The sequence below is a fragment of the Hydra vulgaris genome, chromosome 04 (assembly GCF_038396675.1).
Source record: "Hydra vulgaris chromosome 04, alternate assembly HydraT2T_AEP".
NCBI lineage: Eukaryota > Metazoa > Cnidaria > Hydrozoa > Anthoathecata > Hydridae > Hydra > Hydra vulgaris.
Window position 1 is genome coordinate 9,535,001 of NC_088923.1, and position 23,678 is coordinate 9,558,678.

The window sequence follows — 23,678 nt, forward strand, 5'->3', positions numbered from 1 at the left end:
TGTAAATTTTCACACATTTGTGGAATTTGCTGACACTATTATAAAAAGAATTCTTTAGAAATGATTACTTATGCTATTTTTTTAAATGTTTTTTGATAAAGGGTAGTTAATGTAAATATTATTTGAACTCATTTATTTTTATAGTTTTTTAGGAGAAACTTATTTTCGTGCCTACATTTAGAAATTAATTCCGATCTTTTGTTTAATAAGCATTCTTGATTTGCATGTGTAATTTTTTCAAATTTTTCTTGTAGGCATAGTATGCATTTTTTGGAAATATTGTTATATGCAGGCGCTGTTTTAAGGATAGACCAATTCAGTATAAAATCATCAATATTTTAACTCTTTTAATCCCCATATATATTTTGACAGCATAGTGTCTTTTGAATACTTTTTATTCTTGGGAGATTGCTTATGATTGGCAAAACGTTTTTTCCATTCACCCTCTGTTATGCCATTATATTGTTTATCAGGTTTATTCTTAGAGGAAACAACACATTTATATACCACATTTTTTGATAAACAACTTCCACTCATTGGACTATTGATTTTTTGTTTACAATTGCAATTTTTTGTAGTTTTTTCGTTTAGGATTTCTTTTTTGTTTAACAAAGCATTATTGTGACCTTTTATATACATATATATATATATATATATATATATATATATATATATATATATATATATATATATATATATATATATATATATATATATATATATATATATATATATATATATATATATATATGTATATATATATAATTTAAAAAGCGACAGATTGAATGCAAAATACCGCCAGATTAAATGAAAAAAACCACCAGATTCGTGCAAAAATCCACCAGGTTAAATGCAAAACCGGCAAAGATATTCATTTTCCACAAAATTTACAATCATTTAATCACAATAATATATTTATTATAATAATAATAATAATAATAATAATAATAATAATAATAAAAATGATTAGAATAAGAATATCTATAATATTATAAATAATAAAACTAAAATATCATTAAAAATAAATGATTGACAAGGAAGGAGTCACACGTGCAGAAACCTGATCAAAGGATTGACACCAAATATAATTATATTAATAATAATGATTTTAAAAAATAATAATAACAATTATAACTTTATTCATTTATAGAGCAAAGGTAACAGCAAAAATATAAAAATGTTTATTGCAATTATAATAATCATAGTAATAACTAAAATAGCAGTAATGAAAAAATTAAATAACAATAACAAAAAGAATAAAGTTTCTGTAAAAATAGTAGGAAGAAAAAGTAAAATAAGAAAACTAAAAGAAGTTAATAATGATAGCCGTATTAAAATAATATTTTTTTAGAATTTGTTTAAATTTATTTTGTTTTAGATAAAGAAATGAAGATAAATTATTTTTAAGTTTTAACCTTTTGTTGAAGTTAAATGGACAGATATGCTATAATTTAAATCAAAATTTTAAAGTTGAAATAAGAGTAAATACGTTCATTAAATGCTTTTTTTTATATTCAAATTGTTATTCGAATACAAGACATAAATCTATTTTGTTATTATTACAAATATTACGCGATTTAATATATGTAAATATAATATGTAATGTAAATATTGATTAAGAGTTGTTTAAAGTATAAAAACATTTAATAATACTAATTATTTAAGAATTTGTAACTTTTAAATTAAATTTACTAAAATATAGTTAATAAATATTTTTATTAGCAACAAAAGCGTTTATTAAAGTCTTAATATCGTCCGCCGGTAAATTTATGTATGGGATTGTGCATCAACTACGTAACACTAAATTTTACTAATAAACAAAACTAAAAAGATCTAAAGGTTTCCTTTGCAGAGACTTAAATTATATAAAAAATCAAATAAACCCATTAAGGTTAATGAAAATCATTGCATAAAAGTGCTTTAGATCTCCTACTTCTGTTTTTTAAATAAATTTAGAATTGCATAATTTATGGACAATCCCTATTAAAAAACATGCTTTTAAATCAACTCCTTATCGTAGGATAAAATTAAACAAGATAAACACAAATGATTAAAATGATTATTGAAAAATGATGATTGAAAATCATTGTCGCGGAACCAGTTTTAACTAGGAAAGGAGTTGGAGATGGGAGGAGGGGGCATAGGAGCACAAAAACGTCATCCCCCTTCCCTCAACATTGCCACAAAAAAAAGCGACATCCCCAATTAAACTCTGGGTTCATCATTGTTTGTGTGTGTGTGTATGTGTGTGTATATATATATATATATATATATATATATATATATATATATATATATATATATATATATATATATATATATACATACACTATATATGTATATATAAATATATATACTTTATATATATATATAATACATATATATATATATATATATATATATATATATATATATATATATATATATATATATATATATATATATATTTATACATAATTATATATATTTATACATAAATGTATATATTTGCATACATACATAAATATATATACATTTATATATATATATATATATATATATATATATATATATATATATATATACATACATATATGTAGGGTCACCATATGGTAATCATCAAAAAAGAGGAGATTTTACTAAGCGTGTTAAATGAATGGGGAGTCCCCATTATTTAGCAAGGTTGTACCAGTAGTGGACTCCTTTTAAGAAATTTAAATGAATAAAAACCCTTTTTTTTTTAAAAAAAGCGCGTAAAAAAAAATCCTTGTTTTTTAGTGCAAATTGCTGAATTTGTAATTAAAATTAATTTATTTAATCGCAAAATGTTTACATTCAATATCATTACTGTCTTTCAATTATTGAGTCTTGATTAAATACGTCTTTTAAAACGGTATTTTTTAATATAGAATAAGTTATTCTATATTAAAATATACCATTTACAATATAATTTACAAAATGCATACAAAATATATACATACAAAATAATATACGAAAGATAAAAACTATATAAATGCAAGCGATGAATTAAATCTTCATTATATAACTTGTTTCTTTTGTCATCTTGTAACCATTATTTACTTGTATCTAACTAATCACTTGCATCAGTTATCAATTTCACTGTCATTGACCAATTATTTGTTGGAACAGAACTACAAACAGGGGAAGATGAATCATATTAAATATATATTTTTGTTGAAACCATCTTTTTCAATAAGTCTTTGCTTAATAATAAATACTTATTGAACTCAAAAATTGGAAAATTGGTCACGGCACTGTGATTTATTAATATAAAAAAAGGCTTTTTCTTTTACAAATATAATAGAGCCTTAAACTTGATCCCAAATAGGGATACTGTCAAGCTTCACCTAAATGAAAGCTTTTAACCCTTAGTGTTAGGACTAATAACAGGTTAAAGGTTATGCAAATTGCGTAATCTTGACTTATTTGTTGTTGTAAGATGCATTAGGTAAATAAGATTAACATAAGGAAATTTGTTTATCGTTGTGAGAAACAAAATTATATGATCCAGCTGGCCAAATTTTGAATTTGGCTTCCTAATCATTTCTCCCTTCCTTAAACTAGAAAACATTTTTTTTGGACGACATTATTGATAAGGTCGCAATTCTTTTACTTTTTAAACGTCAAATTTAAATTAAAGGAATAATTTCTTGTGTAGTAGAAACCAAAATACTTTATAACCTTAATGTAATTTAACGGTTGCGACTTTCGTTTTTGCAAGTTTAGATGCGCGCGCATTTTTCAATATTGTTTAATGAAGAGAAGAGAACACGTGTTGTTTGAGCATTTTCAATAAATTGGTAGAATGACAAAAAAAAATTTACATTTAATAGTTTTTACATTTTCAGTTCTATATATACTCAAAATTTAAGTATTAACATGGAAATTTTTATGAAAATTAAAAAAAATCTCCAAAAAGAGGACATTTTATGTTTCTTTCTGAAATCCCCCGGAGGCTTATTTTTTGCCTTAAAATCCGGAGATCTCCGGGCAAATCCGGAGATTTGGGAACCCTACATATATGTGTGTACAACTTACACAAAATGTATTAACATATTCATAAATGTAAAGTATACTTAATCTTTAACATAGTTATACTATAAGTATATGTATATAAATATACATTAAAGTATATCCATACATTGAGAAAACTGAAAGATTTTTCAATAACGCATATGGGCTATTATGAAACTTTTAGTTTCCTTAATTCAATATTTTTAGTTTAGAAAATGTACGCATGTAAATAAAAAAATGTATTTATTAGAAAGTAATACTATCAAAAAAAAAAAGTTAACCAAAATATAGAATTTTATCGTGGATATATTTTCTATACAGTTCCCTAGGTACTCCATCTTGGTCTTATTGAGGTTGTATATGTTTCTGTGGCAATTATTGCAAATAAATATAGGTTATCTAGTTATCTCTAAATTATACTGGTTCCATTTTCCACAATGGTTTTAATCTTTGTTTCAATTGCAGGAGTAATCTTTTAAGTTTAAGATGGCTTTTTACAAAATTGTGCCAGAGAAATAGCAGTCATTTTATATAAACAGCTAGCCATTGTTCACACAGTTTATTAATTTTGCATGTTTTTAACTGCTTTTGTTGAAAACATTTTTATGGATTAAAAAATTTATATTTAAATAACAATTTTTTTACTTTCTTTAAACCCTCAGAAGTTCTAAATATCATAAATGGTGTTTATTAATGTATACCTAACTATTGGAAAAGAAAATTAAGAGCAACTTACCATAGCAGTTGCTCTGGTCCACAGTGTACTGCTCATTAAATATATAAACGTAAATTAGAAAAGATTTTTTAAACTGATTTAGAAATACTGACATAAGTCTAAACTGGTACAAGGGCATGCTCATTACACCACTATTAAGAAATAGGAGAGGCTCATAGATTTTGTGACATTTTGCGACAAGAGAAGGTAGTTACAAACATATAATGTGACAGGTAATTTGATCTAGTTCTATGAAAAATATTTATACAAAATCATGGCAAGCTTAAATTTATAACTTTTCTAAATTTTTTTTTAATTTTAATTCACCTCCTCAAGGCAATGAAGACCACTACAGTCAAGGAGGCTACTTTAGTTGTGATTCAACTTTCTCTCAACTTTATAACTCTGAAACACGAACCTTGATGAACAAGGCCACTGTGCAGAGAAACAATTTGAGCGCAGTAATATCAGTGAAACATTAGCGATTGAACTCTGAACTTCTTGCTTATGAGGTGAGCACTCTACCACTACATCACATCTACATTGAAAAAACAAATTAGAAAATGAAAAAGTATCAAATTAATGAGTTAATAAATAAAAGGACAAAAGATACAAATATCACTAAGATAACAATCATCAGTTGATAAGTAAAAGTATAAACAAATGGACACTATCATTTAGCAAGACTTATTGCTATACTACCTTATGTTACTTTAAAAAAATATTCCATTTGATCAATACAACCCTAGATTAAAAACAACTTTCTGAGTCTACAAAAAATCTTTAATTTTTTACAAATTAAAAAATTATCAATGTTTATCTTTTTATTTATTTAACTTATATTTATTGTTATTTTTATTTTACTTAATAGTGGCGAAAATAAAATTATGAAAGGTAAGTTTAGATATCTTTATGTATAACAATTTTTGCAAAATGTTTACAACACTTAAAAGCGTCAGTGTTTTATTTTTTACTATAAGTAAATTATAAAAAAGAAATTATAAAAAAAAATAAAAATAAGAAAACAATTAAATTGACAAAATAAATCTTTAAACAGATCATGATTTGTAGAAACATTTACTCATCAATTAACATTACAACTATTATGATCAAAAAACATATTAACTATATTAAAATACAGTTAATAATTCTTACCTATTTTACAGTAATCAGAGTATGTACATGTTTGCATAACTGGACAAATATAGGTTCTATCAATATAACGCCCACAGAAACAAGGAGTGTTAAAAATGACTGTGTCAATTCCACTTTTTTGTGCACAAGCAATTACACAGTATGATACTGATAAAGCAAATGAAAACTCCATGATTGATGATGGTTGTTGAATGCATTTTTGAGGATTAACTAAAATAATATTAAAATGTGATTACAACTCAGTGTAAGAACAGAATATGAATCCATTCTTGAAATAGTTCTTTTTTGCAATTGTTAATTTTTATTGAAAAAAAAAAAAATTATTATAAGTATAAAATAGTTATTTGTTTTTTATAATTAGATTAGAGAATTGACCTGGATAAACCAAAATCCAAGGTTAATGTATCTACTAAAGTATATATATCAAACACTTTTTCAGTTTTTAATTTTTATTTTTTAGTTTTTTTTTTTTTATTTATTATTAATTGCAATTAGTTTTTTATTTATCATTAGTGCAACCTATTAGTTATTAAAAATTTAAACACTTATATGTATTTTGCAAAATACTAAGTAGTAAAAACTAAGTATATTAAAGGAAATGTAAAAGATATAGTCAGTTAACTTCACAAAATTCATGTTCATAGTAACATTTCTTGATGTTGCTATTACAATTAACACATATCCACCATTGACAAGTGAAACACTGAATCCAAGAAGGCCCAGCAAAATTTTTCCAGTTGCATTTGCATATTTTGCAAGTATTTTGTTGTTGTTTATTGATGGACGCATTTCTTACAGCTGACTCAATTAAAAAATTCTTTTCTGCTTCTTTTACTTCTCTAAAATCAACTTTTCTTTTTTGCTTTTTTGAGCTATTTTTACCAGTTTCAACATTTTTTTTTCTCATTTACTTTCTTTTTTAGAGTTTTAGTTAATATAGTACTTTTACCCTGTTGTCTTCTTTTTCTAGAATCTTTTTTAGAAGGTGCTTTAGGGAACAGATGAATGGTTTCCGGGCTAATTATTTTGACTGATGGTTCTGAAGAATCAGCCTGATTGTTTGTTTTTTTGTATTAATGTTGATTATCTGGTTGTTAAATTTTTAACTGCTTGACTCAATGACTCAATGAGGTCTGTCACTAACACTAGATAATATGAAATCACTTTCCCCAAACATTTGTCTATTGAGTGGATAGATCTCTCATTTTTGAAACTCACTGCAATTTTTTTTTACTGTGAATGACATTATATGCTGTGCACACTAGTTGAGGCAAGTTATAAATGTTCATAATCTTCCCTGGATCGGAAGCCAACTATTTATTCTGAGCCAATCTAAAACAAGATTTAAAAAGCCTAAACATTGAAACATCTAATGGCTGCAATCTATGACTGCTGTGTGGCAGAAATGTTAACAAAATCAAAGAAATCTTTTTTGAAAATCTTATTAACTCAAATAAAATGTAGCTTTCATGGTTGCTCATTGATAACAGCACTGAATGATCTGCAAATGGTTTAGAATGGGATACAAAGTACTTTATTGCAAATTAAAAGTTGTCACTTGTCATCCAACAACTTTTGTTACACAACCCTAAGCTTCCTGTCGGTGCTCTACTTAACATTAAATCCTTCTAGCTTACTCTTGGAAATATAAATGCAGGTGGAACTCAATTACCCATAGCATTCACAAAAGCTAAAATTATCACCAACAACCTTCTTTCTGAAACAGCTTGCTGAAACAAGTTGACAAATTCATTTAGCTCCACAAGTTGAAATAATTTTTGGGGGTACTGTAACTGTTAATAAACCTGTCTCATCTGCATTAAAGACATTCAGGCTTGAATTTATATATTTTAATCGAACTTCTAACAAATTATCAAAAAATATGGACATAGTATGTTCATTACAGGCAGTTGCACGAGCAAAGTTTTGACTTTTTCTGGTTTTTGTAGTGATAATTTTTGATGACGCATCAAAAAAACTGTCCATCCATTGCTTTCCTGCCATTTAATTTAGGTGCCATGAATCAGGTATATTTTTTTTAATTTAATGCAACACAATACTAACTATAGCTAACTGCCTGACTGTTTGTAGTTTAGTTAAACCATAACACATGTTTGAAGTAAATAACCTACAAAAGCACTTTTATACGAAGCGTGAAAAAATTTTCTATTTCCTATGTTTGCAATGTATTTAAAGTTTTCTGGCAGCTATAGAAATCTTGTCATTTTTTCAGATCTACCTACTGTAGATTTTGATAAATTATATTTCTTAGCTGCATCTCAAATCAACATACCCTTAAAAACACTTTTGACTGCATCTAAAGAATTTTTTCGAATTAATTTTGCATTTGATTTTATCTAGAAGAATTAAAAACTTTACAAAAATCAAATAAATACAAATGTCGCAGGATATTTGTTTTATATGATCAACCTATGTACACATTTGTGTAAGTAACGTAGTTACTTACACAAATGTGTACATAGTAGTACATAGTAGTACAAATGTAGTAAGTTATGTAGTGTGCATAAATACAATTACAAACACAAAACTAAATATCAAAAGTGAACCAATTCCTTAAATATATAAATGTATAATCCTTAAATATATAAATGTATAATAAATTACTACAGACTTAAACTTTAACTATAACTAGAGGTATCTAGATATATTATAGATGTATATAGATGAATGTGTGGTACAACAGAAACCCGAAGAATCACAATAATTTGTAAAAATGGTTTATTAAAATAGTTTGTTAAAATGGTTTGTTAAGATAGTTTGTTAAAGTCTTTTTGTGAGCACAACGTTGTTGGTTTTTTTTAATTTTAATTTTTTTTTTTTTTGAAAACCCACAATATCTTTAATGAAAATAAAAAATGGAGTTCTTATTCCTTTTCTTTATATTTAATTAAATATTTCTAAATATCTAATTAAATAGAAAATCTTCTTAAACTAATTATTGATGGACTCAATTTTAAAGAAAAATTTTTTTTTTTAAATTACTTAAAATCCAACTTTTAAAGTTGTTATTAAAGTGAAAATATATAGATTACTTTGAACTTTGAAACTAATATTTAAATTTTAACTAAAACATTGGTCACACTCATTTAGAATCACATTATCAGAACTGCTAATAACTTTAAATGAAATAAAAAATGTGTGATCATAACTAAGTTGCCAAAATATTTTTTTTGCTTTTTTCTCAACAGTTTATTTGAACAAGTCCCATTCAATAATCATTACTTATCCCATTCAATAAGCCTCCCACTTTATCCATAAATGAAGGGCCAGACTAAAAACAACATTACCTTAACGTAAATGGATTAAAAATTTTAAAACTAGAGACAACTGTGTATTTAAAAATGGAGATTTCTATAACTTCAGTAATCATGTAAAAATGGAATTTAATTTTCCATAACTTCAGTAAGCACTGGAAAATTAGAGAGTCAAAGTTGTATTTTAAAATTACTTTTTGTTCTTCAAAACACAATATCATCTAACCCCATTATGCTAAGACCATAATAGAGATAATGATTCGATCTACTAAATGGCTGTATCTAACACTTTTTACCACAGGAGTTTGAATATTTAACTGTAGGCATTTTTTATAAGAACTTGATTTTGTCCCCTTCAATAATTGTCATTCAATAATTCATCAATGTTCTCCTCTATGTTTATAAACTGAGTTTTTTAGGAATAATAGCAATGGAGTGTAGTATGGCTAAGTAAATCACTGTACTTATACTGGAGTGTAGTATGGCTAAGTAAAAATACTGGAGTGTAGTATGGCTAAGTACATCACTGTACTTATCTCCCTACAACAGCAGGGACTACTACAGTTGAGGAGAAACTCTTCTTTTTTTAAATATTCATTACAGCCCTTTTTTAACCCTTTAACTTCAAAACTTGATCTGAAATTAATGTGGAAATCTATAGTTAAATTAAACTGCTTATAAAAAAAATTATGTTGAATAAGAAGTGAGCATATGTAAATATAATAAAGTTATGACTTCTTATTATCCCTAGTTTCCTCTGTAAAAAATAGGTAAATTTTCCTTGAAAGTTTGTTGACTTTATTCACTATTTAAAAACCACCACCAGGAAACTAAAAAAAAATACCAAAAAGTCATAACCCTAATATACCTAATATATATATTTATACTTTTATCGAGATTTATTTAATTATCATTTATAATATATTATCTTATAATATTTATAATATTTTTGCGATTTGATTTTTATTAGGGTCATAAAGATCATCACGCTAAATTTATCTTTTGAATAGAAGTATGATCTTTGCTCTCTTGTGCAGAGATTTTACTCAACATAAAACGCATTTAAAATTTAAGTTACTTTAAATCTTTGCATGGAAGCCATTATTATTTTAAAGTTACATTTGGTTTGATTTACTGAGTGGATAAAGTACATCACAGTAAATTTACCTTACCTAAATCAAAATAACCAGTTAATTACTACAGTAAACTTACAGTTAACTATTAAATTTACTTAATATACTTAAAGACTTGCAAAAACTATCCATATAAATGTTTTTATGTATATCTTATATGTTGTTACCACATAATATAAGCTTCTAACTAAAAATTATTTTAACAAGAAATCTTAAATAGAATATAAAAAACGCGATACCATTTTTTAATATTTTATTAAAAGCGATTTCAAGATCAAACATCTATAAATACGCAAGTTGTTTTTAGGAATTTTATTTAAAAAGAAATCTATTTGAACAAAAGAATTTTAGTCCAGTAAAATTCTCTTTTTCAATTAATTTTGTCACTGAAATTTGAACTTAAAAAAAAAAAATTTTTAATTTTAACGCTCAATAATTATAAATTTGATTCAGCATAGCGACAACTGAAAGTTTCTAAATCTGGTATTGTTACAGTAGCTAGATAAACGTTTAGTATATCTAGCTACAGTAACAATATAAGAGTTAAAACATTGTGCAAGTGAGGAAGAAAGATTTTTTTACATCGAAAACGTTTTGAATAGTTGATTATATTTTGTTTCTCAAAAATAGTTTTAAAAGTAGAAACATTCTATTGCAAACATTAAACCAGTGATTACAAAAGTTAAAATAAAAACTAAATTATGAAAAATTTAAATTAAAGTTAATAAATTTTTTACTTCTGTTCAAAGAAGTAAAAAATTTTTTGTTTTACTTTTTATTGCAAAACAATTTGAATGAAAAATTGAATAAAACATCGACAAACCATTAATGAAAAACTTAATTATACTTAAGTTTTTAATAGTACGCTTGATCGAGAAACTTTTATGAAACAATTATGAACACAATTATGAAACAATTATGAAAACAATTATAAAACACAATTAATACAAACAGTTATAAAAAACGTGATAACCAAAACCACTACTCAGAGAACTTATATATGCATATATATATATATATATATGTGTGTGTGTGTGTGTGTGTGTGTGTGTGTGTGTGTGTGTGTGTGTGTGTGTGTGTGTGTGTGTGTGTGTGTGTATAAAGTAGTATTTTGTTAATAAAATAACTTATATTAAAATAAGCTTTGTTCTCTGAGTTTTTAGGTTTTGGTTATCACGTTTTTCATAATTGTTTGTATTAATTGTGTTTCATAATTGTTTATATACATATATCTTGTATATATATAAATATATATTGTATATATATATATATATATATATATATATATATATATATATATATATATATATATATATATATATATATATATATATATATATATATATATATATATATACATATATATATATATATATATATATACATATATATATATATATAAGGGGTGCACCATCGGCTCTGAAACTGGATATATGATGGAAATATGCACCTGAATGGAAATGCCGCATTCCATTCATGTGACGATGAAAGCAACATTTTGAAATTGTTATTGTTGAAGTTTATTTTCCATTTATTTTTTTTTTGTTCTCTTGAAAATTAGATCAATTACTTTAATTGAAAAGCTTGTTTTATAAATATTTACTTTCGTCACTTTGTTCGAATTACAACGATTTTGTTTTTTATAAAGAATGAATGGAAAAAATAATGCCGTTACTTCTAATAATTGGCAAGTTTTTAGCAAATGTTTTTACGAAGTTAAAATATAAAACAATACTTATTTTAAATGTTTATCTATTAAACGCTATTAAAGCAATTTTCTCTTCCAGTTCCCATTTATTCAAAGTATTGTTTCAATTAAACTTTTATTTCTCTCATCTAAAAAAGGAAGAAACGGCGCAAAAAAAAAAATTCTGTACAACGTTATTCATTCAATTCAATTCAATTCAAGTTTAACTTTTCTTTCTCTTTTGTTCTACTCTTTTGTAAAAATAGTGCGCGATGAAATAAAAACTTTTCTTTCTTAACGTAGAATTAAATTTAGAGATATTATTAAATAAGAATTGAAAAAACAATGAGTAAAGCAACAAAAACTCCAATCGGGACTATTTTGATATTGATGAAAATAATCTCTCAAAAGCAATTTGTAAATTTTGCAATAAAAGAAAGTAGAAGATCTAAAATGTTTCAAAAAAAAAGAACACACAAACACAGAAAAAAATGTTATTGCATCTACTTTATCCACTAAAGATAATGATAATAGCAAAGCATCCATCATCAATAGTGTTACAGTTATTCTAGATCAAAAACATCAATCTAAGCTTGAGGAAACTACTAATAAGCATAGGAAATGGACTTCAAGTGAACAAAGAGCTCAAAAAATAACTATGCTTATCGGAGAAATGATATTTGTAGACATTCAACCGTATTCTTTAGTTACAGATCAAGGATTTAAATAACTAATTATGCATCTTGAACCAAGGTATACCATGACCTCAAGAAAACATATGACTGAAACAGTTGTTCCTTTAATTTATGAAAAATTAAAATACAAATTATGAATGATGTAGCAAAAGCAGATTTTTTGAGTTTTACCACTGACGGATGGGCTACACATCACAATGATCTAAGCTTTTATTCTTTACCAGCACACTGGATAAACTCAGAGTTTTATTCTATGACAGCTGTGCTACAACTTAAAAAAATAGCAGGCTCTCATACGGGTGTAAAGATATCAAAATTTCTAAAAGACTCTTTAAATGAATGGAAAATACCAACTAACAAAGTGTACTTTGTCCTCTCTGACAATGCTGCTAATATAAAATTAGCCATGAAAGAAGCTTAGAAAAAATTCTCTAAGTTGTGTAATCCACACTCTTCAGCTTTGTATAACCGATAAGCTTTTCAAACAGCAAACAATTGTAAATGATCTTATAGCTAAGTCTAGAAAAATTATCATACGCTTTCATCATTCTTCATCTTCCATGGATATGCTACATGAAATTCAACAACAGCTAAAGTTACCCCCAACATTCACTTGTACAAGATGTAGTAACAAAATGGAACTCGACAATTTACATGCTAGAAAGACTAGTTGAACAAAAAACTTCACTAACATTATTTATTATTAGAAATCAAAAGTGTAATGCCTCTAATCTTAATGAAGACAATGGTTATTAGCTGAGACGCTTATCTTAGTTTTAAAACATTTTGAGGTGGCTACACTAGAGATGAGTGAAAATAGGGTGTCAGTGTCTCAAATTATTCCATTTATAGTTTCAATGGAAGCGTACCTAGCCTATGCTTCAGAAAATGCAGGTGAAATAAAAACTATAATAGAAGAGTTGAAAAAAGATTTTATCTCAAGGTTTTCCAGCTATAAATATAACAAAAACTTGAACATGTCTACAGTTTCAGATCCAAGATTCAAACTTAGTTATGCCATATCAGACGAGGAGAAAGACACAATAAAATCAAATATTCAAGAGAAATACTTGAACTTAAAAAAAACTGATTTTACAGATTGCCTTTTAACTACCGACAAATTAACTCAATCAGATAATGAAACAAACACTTCATCTGAATCAACCCAAGAACCTAGCTCTCCTCTCAAAAAAATAAAAATGGCAGAAAACATATACAATTTCTGTCAAGTTTCAAAAGCACCTCTTGACACTGAATTAACAAAATCAACAAAAGTAAAGAACTGTAAAAAACTTTCAACAGAGGCACAAACTTATTTAGAGAAAAAGGAAAAAATGTAAGTTAAAATGATTTTTTTAAATAAGAACTTTGATAACTTTTTGTTCTTTTCTAATTTATAATAAATTATTATAGATAAAACTAAATTCTAAATTATCATAAACAAATAAAAATAGAAAAATAAAATGAAATAAAATAATATTACTAATATTCGTTAATATTTAAGAACTTTTAATAATAAAAATTCGTACTTTCCATTTTAGTTTAGTTTTTATATTTTTTATTTACTTACTTTTCTTTTAGAACTGATGAAATAAACTTTTACTTATCATTGCCTAATCTGCATCAAAAAGAATGTCCATATAAATGGCGGGGAAATTACAAAAATACATGTATAAAGAAACACTCTAGTAGCAATAATATTTTAGACCTCTCATACCTTGCCAAAAAATATTTCGGAGCTCCGCCTTCTTCTGTGTTCAGTGAAAGATTATTTCCCAGTCAACCAACACATGTGGGTACCGTATGGGAATCGTCCGGGTATCTGGTATGGGATACCCAAGGGCTTTTTGTATGGGAACAGTCTGGGACCCACATGGGAAAGCAATAAAAACGGAGTTATAATTAACGATATCGAGGCGGAATTTAAAAAGGTTATATTCTAAATAAAAATGGTTAAATCGGATAATGTATGATTTAATCATGGTTTTAATTAAAATGATTGATTTTAACTAATATGATATAAGTTATTCGTGAAATTATTCATGCTTATAATAATTTTCTTAATTAATGTTAGATGTTTGTTAAGGATTTTCACAGATTATAAATAACAATTGGTTTAACCAAATGTTAGTTTTAAATTTATTTTCTAATTTTTGTCGCTGTCAAAGATAAGTGTTGTGATAGGCCTGAAATTCCAAAAAAAGATCAAGCAAGTTGATTGCATTTGCTCTAAAAGAATCTTATATATATATATATATATATATATATATATATATATATATATATATATATATATATATATATATATATATATATATATATATATATATATATATATATATATAAATATATATCACAGCACTTTTAACTACCTATTTAAACAGTTGCTGACAAAGATGACTGCTGTGATATGCCCCAAGCTGAAAACTCACCTCGTTACCTTGAGTGATGCATTACATTTTTAGCATTTCACCTAACAATTTGCATTTTTCACCCAACAAATTTGTATTTGCTTGTTTAATTTTAGTTTCAAATATTAAACACTTTAAACACATTAGACACAAGGTTTTATAAAGTTTAAGGGGTTAAGGAGGGTTAAGAAGCAACCTTTAATCTGTCAAAAATATAACTGTTTAAAACAGTCAAATTTTTAAAGTGCTAAAAATACAACCGTTTAAAACAGTTATATTTTTGGCAGATTAAAGGTTGCTTCTTAACCCTTGCAATATATAAGAACTTAATATAATATAAGAACTATAGGCTCTTAGTAATTATTGGTAATTATTATTATTTTTTTATTAAATTTTTATTAACTATGTATATTTTTTCTACTACTCACCTGCCCAAGGCCCACTGCAATTGAGGAGGCTACTTTTTTTTTTAATAATTGTGGTGTACCCCATCTTGAATCTGAAACAAAAACCTTGACAAACAAGGCAGCTGCGCATGGAAATTTAGTGAGTGCGGTATTTCCAGGGATGTTGCGAGAGTCAAACTCCAAACTTCACACTTACAAGGCAAGCGCTCTACCGCTACAGCACTACTGCGTTACAATTTATAGTCTTATATATAGTCTACATAACTATTACAGTATTATTTTACTAATTTACTTTAAATTTAAATTCTGTTTATTAATTTGAATTATTTTAGTTTATTATATTTCTGCTTTTCTTTATTTTCAGAATGAGTAATAATTTATATTCATATTCTACAAAAAGGCGAAAAATAAATGCTGTTGTTAATAGAATATTTTTTAATGCTAGTTCTAAGAACAATTCTGTCTGTATTAATGAAATTGGTGACGAAGTTGATGATTATTCTGAAATTTGTAGCTGGAGTGATAATGGTATTGATAAAAATGAACACAGTTATCCAAATAATAATAAAGTTATGCCTCTTGACAATAAGCTTATAAGCTGCAATGAAGTTTCAGCACACACTGAAATATGCTTATATGATGCAGATAGTAAATTAATTGATTTTAGTCATAATGGTGAATTTAGTGATTACCAAGATAGAACACCTAGCTTAGTAAGTCATGATGAAGATGATATTGTAGATTACAATGTCAATACTGATTGTCTTCAAGATCACTTGCGAATATGGTCTTTAAAATTTAACATTTCACATAATGTATGTACAGATTTGCTTTTATTATTAAGCCCATCACATCCTAATTTGCCCAAGGATGCTAGAAGTTTGTTGCAAACTGAAAGAAACATCAGAATAAAAAATATTGCAGGTGGAGAATATTTCTATTTTGGGGTGAAACACTGGCTTTCTGTTTTAATGGAAAGGTATCCTATTAAATCTGAAATTAATAAATTACATCTGCATATAAATATAGATGGAGTGCCAATATTTAATAGCTCAACTGCCAGTTTGTGGCCAATTCTTTGCTCTGTTCGAGATGCAGATTGGTATCCTTTTCCACTTGCACTATATTTTGGTAAAACCAAGCCTAACTCATTACCGGATTATTTAAAAGACTTTGTTGCTGAAATAAAAATGTTAGAACAAACAGGTTTTGTTTGTGTGGCAACTGGGAAGCACTATTTATTAAAGTTGGAGGCTTTTGTTTGTGATGCACCTGCAAGAGCATTTGTAAAGTGCATTAAACCACATAATGCATATAATTCTTGTGAACGCTGCTTTCAAACAGGTGAATGGTATAGCAAAGTTATTATGCCCAATCTAGCTGCACCTCTGAGATCAGACATCAGTTTTAAAAACAAAACAGATAAAAATCATCATGATGGTACACATATATCACCTCTTGAGGAATTAAATATTAGTTTAGTTAGTGGCTTTCCAATTGATAGCATGCACTCAGTATTTTTAGGAACAGTTCGTAGGTATATTAATCAATTAGTCTATGGAAGATCTGAACATAAGTTATCAAGATCAACAATTGATGCTATATCTGAAAAACTTGCTATTCTAGGAGCTTACATTCCTAGAGAGTTTTCACGAAGACCTCGATCTCTTTTAGAGTTCAAGCAATGGAAAGCTACAGAATTTAGACAGTTTTTGTTATATACTGGCCCTGTTGTTTTAAAAGGTGTTCTTTCTGATTCTGTATATTCCAATTTTTTGTGTCTCTCTGTAGCTATTCGCATTCTTATGACTCCATCATTGTGTAACAACCACTACTTTGTTTATGTAGAAAACTTATTAAAGTATTTTGTATATAATTTTTGCTTATTGTTTGGAAAAGATCAGTGTGTTTACAATATTCATTTGTTGATACACTTACCAGATGATGCTAGGCAATTTGGCGTGTTACATAATGTTTCTTGTTTTCCTTTTGAAAGCTATTTGGGAAGACTAAAAAAGTTAATCCGTCGACCTAAATCACCTTGCTCGCAAATTGTGCGACGGATTTTGGAAGGTCATTTGCAACAATCAAAATTGTGCACCAGTATACCGTCTAAATTTCGACAAAAACACTTGCTAGGTCCACTACCATTGCCATTTCGTCACTACATTCAATACAAGCAATATTTTGGACCACAGTTTCTAGTTTCTCTTGCAACTGTTGACAATTGCTTTGGTGTTAATGATAAAGTTATTTTAGTCAAAAACATATTAACTGATGTAATCTGCTCAGAGGCTAATGCTTTTGTTGTCTGCCAAGAGTTTCAGCATAAGCAAGCATTTTTTACGGATCCTCTTGATTCAACAAGCTTGTCCATATATTATGTGGAAAATGTGTCATTTAATGCAACATTTTTTATAAAGGAACTAAATATTAAGTATTTTAAACTACCATTTAAAAACGGCTTTATAGTTATTCCACAAATACATTTTTTCTAGTTTATCAAATAACTTGCTGCAAAAAATACAATTACTTTACTATTTTGTATTATGCATTATAAAATATTTACTTTTTGAAGTTATAACTTTTTCATTATTAGTTTTGCAATTAACTAATTTTATGATTATTATGTTAATTGATACTTTTTGATTATGATTTATTATAAATAGTTAATGAGAAACATAATATACTAATATCCATATTTAATAAGTACTTATTTTGTGTAATGAAAAAAATACTCAAATCAGATAAAACATAAGAGGCTATTCACAGTGGTGAAGGGTTACCCAAAAGCATACAGCTGCATATAAGAAGGGATCTATAATAAAAAGTTTATTTGGATTTTTTTCTTATTGTTGCGAAAGGGGTAATGGTTATTTGAAAAAAAAAACTTATTGACAATATTTATTATGAATATAAAATTTTTAAGAATGTAGCAACTAAGAATTTTAAGAATATAGCAAATTTGTGAATTTACTAATAAATATGCATATTATCTATGAATTACAATAAATTAATTAGGAACTAATATTATATATATTTTATTACATCATTATAATATAATATTATTGAACTAATATTATATATCTTTTACGTATATTTATTTTTGCATGCAGACACTTTAAAGGATTCAGGTTCGCTGTTGTATGTGGTCATAAAACAAAGATAGGTTGACTTTTGGGTCAGCACTTCCAAACGCCGACCTAAATTTCAAAGGCTGAATATATATATATATATATATATATATATATATATATATATATATATATATATATGTATATATATATATATATATATATATATATATATATATATATATATATATATATATATATATATATATATATATATATATGTATATATATATATATATATATACACATACATACATACATACATACATAAATACATACATATATATATATATATATATATATATATATATATATATATATATATATATATATATATATATTTAAAATTTTATTTTTGTGATACAGTATTTGTATTACAATTACAGTGTAATTATGTATGCAATAGTTTTATTCAATGAAACTAATACAACAGATTATGTGCCACTAACTTGGATAAGTGGAGTTGAAATCAGTTCACTTTCATCCAGTATTAAAAATAAAATATCTGTTGAAGTCTATTGGCCAAATGGAAAAAATTTTAATTTGACAGGTATTGCAAAGGCTAAAAATAATTTAATGGATCCAGATGTGCATTGGCCTTTATTTACTGCTAGAATTCTTGGAATTGCTGGTAAAATTAGTGTTATGCTTTTATAATAGTATTCTATTTATGTTTCAGTGCAAAAAATACCTCTGTTTAATACAATAACGTTTTTTATGTATTCCTTTTTAATTTATTTATAGACAGTCTTACTGAAGCACGTTCAAAAGCAAAAAGAGCAGAGGACACCTCCAACCTTGATACGTCAGAAGAAAATGCATTGAAACGTGTTAAAAGGTAACTTTAATTATGGAATTTAATAATTTAATAAATTTTGAAATATCCACGTATGCATTTATATATTTATAATTTACAAAACTGTTTAGATGTAAAATGATTAGTTCCTCTGAGAATGAAGAAGAAGATTATGATCAGATTTTACCAAGGTGTTATCTAGTTTTATAAAGAATTGGTTATTTACTTATTTTTTATCTATTATTGTTACTGTATTCTTGACAAGGCATAAAAATGGCAGTGTAACTATTAAAATGGCAGTGTAAAATAAAAATGATAGTGTTAACTATTCTAATAGTTTGTTGATTTTATAAAGCAAAAAGAAAACTTGGCACAAAAAAAGAAAAAACGATGCAATATGTGTTACTCAAGTAGACAAACCTGCTCCGCCTTTCATTCACAAAAAGCCTCAGAATTTACTGAATCTGTAAGTAACATCCTGTTTGTATCACTAAGTAATAACTTTTTTGGGGATTTTGTTTTAGTCTACTGGTTATGTAAAAGGTTTTACTTATTCTTAGTAGTATACGTTATATTCTTTTTTTTTTTTTTCATTTTCTATTTATTTACTATTAACCAATACCAAATCATGTATATATATTAACCCCATTATACTACAACGTAATTATACTTCTTTTACAGTTATGGAAGTGATATTGAGTTGAGCAAATGTGATTCTGATCATATATCTTCAGATCTTCCAGAAGGTATTCCACTGCCAGCTAAGTCAATGGAAGAAATAGAAATTTTAACACAGAAGCTGGAAAATCCAGGAGTAAAGAAAATAGTTGTAAAAATTATTACTTTTAAAATTTCTTTTTTAATTTTTTATTTAAATACAGTTTATTTTAATAATTAATTGCAGTTCTGAACAAACTTTCATATTTTTATTTTATTTTTTTATATCTCTGCACCATAACTTGCATCAAACTTTTTTTAGGCTAAACATATTGCTGATATTGGTGGAGAAAATCTAAGGAATTTTATAATGAGATCAATGCCCATGCTGCTAGACAGCCTTCTTGCTCGCAGCTTCAATTTGACAGGGCAAAAAGGAAAACAAGCTTTTAAAACAAATGCACTTCATTTAGTCCTTTGTAGTGAGTATAAATTTAGTTTATATAATAATATTTGTAGAGCTGATATATATATATATATATATATATATATATATATATATATATATATATATATATATATATATATATATATATATATATATATATATATATATTTGTGTGTGTGTATTTTAATAATACTTTTCTGTTTCATAAATAGGTGCCGTTAAATTAAATCCTAGCACAAAAAGTTGCACTCAAAAGGAAATCGAAGCTGAACTTTCAACATGGTTTGCCAACTCACGGGATCGTGGAAGCAACAGTCGTAGATCTACTAAATTTGCTATTAACGTTAACTCGACTGAACTCGATGCTGTTTATGTAACACCTTCAGAAAATTTGGACAAATTTGTTTAATATTATTAGTGATTTTTTTAAAAAAATAATTGGTTTAAGTTATATTTTGTAGTTTTTTTCTACGTTTCTTGTTCTTTATGACTTCTTCCTGATTGACTTTATGGCAGAGGTTAAATGAAAAAGTATCGCGCTTATGATACTTGCAGGCTCCTTTTGGGCTGTATACAAAATTTCCTAGTCGTAACCATATGGACTAATTAAATGGGCTGGATACGGGAACCGTATGGTTTTCCCAGCGGGAAGCCCGTATGGGACCCGTGTGGAACCCGTTTGCATCTCCCGCTGGGGTAGCAACGGGTTGCCCATATGGGTCCCGTATCGAAGCCCGTATGGGTCCCTTAAGGTACCCTTATGTGTTGGCTGGCTGGGTTAGTACTGGAGGAAATATTTATGATTCGACACGGTCCCGACTAACTGCAGAACATGGAGAAAATCTGGCTTTGGTGCATGCAAATTGGAAATTTTTTGGAGAAACGGAAACAAAAAAAACGATTCACAGTTTTATATAACATATTTGATTACTTTTCATAAAATAATAAAAATTTATATTTATTTTTAACATGACGCAAGTTGGTCTGTTATGTCTTAAATATGTTATACTTTATGTTTATATTTTTTAAATGTGCATTTATTGATTTTAAACTTTTTTGTAGAGTTTTGGATCCATAAGTTATATAATTAATGTACTAAGTTATAAGAAAACTCTAGAAAAGTAGAGAGCCCTGTTAAAGACACTCAAAAATTTTTAGTTTAGTGGTTGCATATATGCCTATATAATAGCATATTATTAACAAGTTAGACTTATACATCGTATTTATGTTTTTGACGTAATTCTATGTTTGGATATAATATAGAAACACAGAATCAAAAATAAAATTTCAAAAATTTCAAAACAATTGGCATCGGCCGATGGTTATCAAGGCCGATGCCAATGCCGATGCATCAATGCACCCCTAATATATATATATATATATATATATATATATATATATATATATATATATATATATATATATATATATATATATATATATATATATATATATATATATATATATATGTATATATATATATATATATATATATATATATATATATATATATATATATATATACATATATATACATATATATATATATATAGATATTTTTTTTTTTTTTTATGCGAGAGTGTGGGTGAGCTCGAAAAGACTTTAGCGCGAAAACGCTGACCAAACGAAAAAGACTGTTTATGTATTTATATATATATATATATATATATATATATATATATATATATATATATATATATATATATATATATATATATATATATATATATATATACATATATATATATATATATATATATATAAATAAATATATATATATATATATATATATATATATATATATATATATATATATATATATATATATATATAAATAAATAAATACATAAACAGTCTTTTTCGTTTGGTCAGCGCTTTCGCGCTAAAGTCTTTTCGAGCACACCCACACTCTCGCAAAAATATTGGCTAGCGCATTAAAATACGCTTGCGAAAAAAATAAAAGCGTTTTGCTTTAAATTGCAACAATACTATTTTGTTCATTTGTTTAACTTTTATAAAATGTGGCTGTTTTTTTTAATTAATTTATCTAGTATTTAAAGCATTCTTTTTGCTATTTTTATTGAATTTAATTAAATTTCAAACGGAGAAAGCTGTTTATATATATATATATATATATATATATATATATATGTATATACATATATATATATATGGCTAAATACTGGATAAAAACAAATGGAACTTATCTGAATTAAAGTTTATCAGCCACTGAAAGCCCCACGCTGTAGCAGAAGTGAGTTCTTTTTCATGCTCAAATGCCCCCTCCAAGCAATCAGAGTTTGTTGCCTTCATACCATGACAAGAATAAATGGAAGTATCATCAGCGAACAATGCCACCTTGGATGTGAGACTATATGGATGATCGTTGATGTAAATTAAAAAGAGTATAGGGCCAAGGACTGAACCTTGAGGAACCCCTTAAGTTACAGAATAAGAAGAAGAGTGCTGTCCATTGAGGACAACTTTTATACTACGATTGGAAAGAAAGGATTCAATAATCTTAAAGAGGTTATCAGATACACCGTAAGAAGAAAGCTTATGGATAGTTTTTGAAGTCAGAAGAAAAATCGCTGTTCTCATTTCTATGCTTTATGCTAACCCCTCTGTCAATTTTTTAATGCCAACCTCTAACATTTTGAGGTCAGCAAATTATCGCTGACCTCATTTTTCGTAATTCCAAAGGCTAATTTATATATACATATATATATATATATATATATATATATATATATATATATATATATATATATATATATATATATATATATATATATATATATATATATATTATATATATATATATATATATATATATAGATATATATATATTTATATATATATATATATATTTAAATATATATATATGTATGTATATATATATATACAAGTGTATATATGAATAAAGAATATATCTTTATATTATCATGTATAATATTGTATACTTAAAAGAGTGCTAAATAGATAAACCAGAGCTATATAGTACATATCTTACAGTTACCCGCAGGACCAGGAATTAGCTAAACCCTAATGTTTATTCTAGAATTTAATATTGCAACTCTGAGTTTCATGCATTACCACAATCATCAGGCAAGTAGAAAAATTTAATTTAGCTACAATTTGTTTAGTGAAC

The 23,678-nt window shown here is 26.2% G+C and overlaps 3 protein-coding genes across 3 annotated transcripts in view; 2 read left to right on the forward strand and 1 right to left on the reverse strand.

Annotated features, from left to right (window-relative positions):
* LOC136079550 (uncharacterized) overlaps positions 1-23,678 on the reverse strand; it is a 184,889-nt gene that overhangs the window by 92,094 nt on the left and 69,117 nt on the right. The window contains exon 5 of the mRNA XM_065795387.1: positions 5,885-6,094. Within this exon, the coding sequence (XP_065651459.1) occupies positions 5,885-6,094 (210 nt within the window). The remainder of the gene's footprint in view (positions 1-5,884; positions 6,095-23,678) is intronic.
* LOC136078978 (uncharacterized) lies at positions 12,529-14,597 on the forward strand. The gene is made up of 2 exons (XM_065794755.1): positions 12,529-14,010; positions 14,256-14,597. Exons 1-2 carry the CDS (start codon positions 13,481-13,483, stop codon positions 14,560-14,562), a joined length of 837 nt encoding a protein of 278 aa, XP_065650827.1. The 5' UTR covers positions 12,529-13,480; the 3' UTR covers positions 14,563-14,597.
* LOC136078979 (uncharacterized) lies at positions 18,947-20,978 on the forward strand. Its single transcript, XM_065794756.1, has 7 exons — positions 18,947-19,257; positions 19,371-19,464; positions 19,554-19,613; positions 19,778-19,888; positions 20,104-20,251; positions 20,402-20,561; positions 20,740-20,978. The coding sequence occupies exons 1-7, from the start codon at positions 19,020-19,022 to the stop codon at positions 20,934-20,936; spliced, it is 1,008 nt and encodes a 335-aa protein (XP_065650828.1). The 5' UTR covers positions 18,947-19,019; the 3' UTR covers positions 20,937-20,978.

Excerpts from the sequence above, each read along its gene's own strand:
- LOC136078978 (XM_065794755.1), top strand. The coding sequence starts at position 13,481 with ATGAGTGAAAATAGGGTGTCAGTGTCTCAAATTATTCCATTTATAGTT. Across the intron at positions 14,011-14,255 it reads TTAGAGAAAAAGGAAAAAAT|AACTGATGAAATAAACTTTT; the intron begins GTAAGTTAAAAT and ends CTTTTCTTTTAG.
- LOC136078979 (XM_065794756.1), top strand. The coding sequence starts at position 19,020 with ATGTATGCAATAGTTTTATTCAATGAAACTAATACAACAGATTATGTG. Across the intron at positions 19,465-19,553 it reads GCATTGAAACGTGTTAAAAG|ATGTAAAATGATTAGTTCCT; the intron begins GTAACTTTAATT and ends AAAACTGTTTAG. Across the intron at positions 19,614-19,777 it reads TATGATCAGATTTTACCAAG|CAAAAAGAAAACTTGGCACA; the intron begins GTGTTATCTAGT and ends GATTTTATAAAG.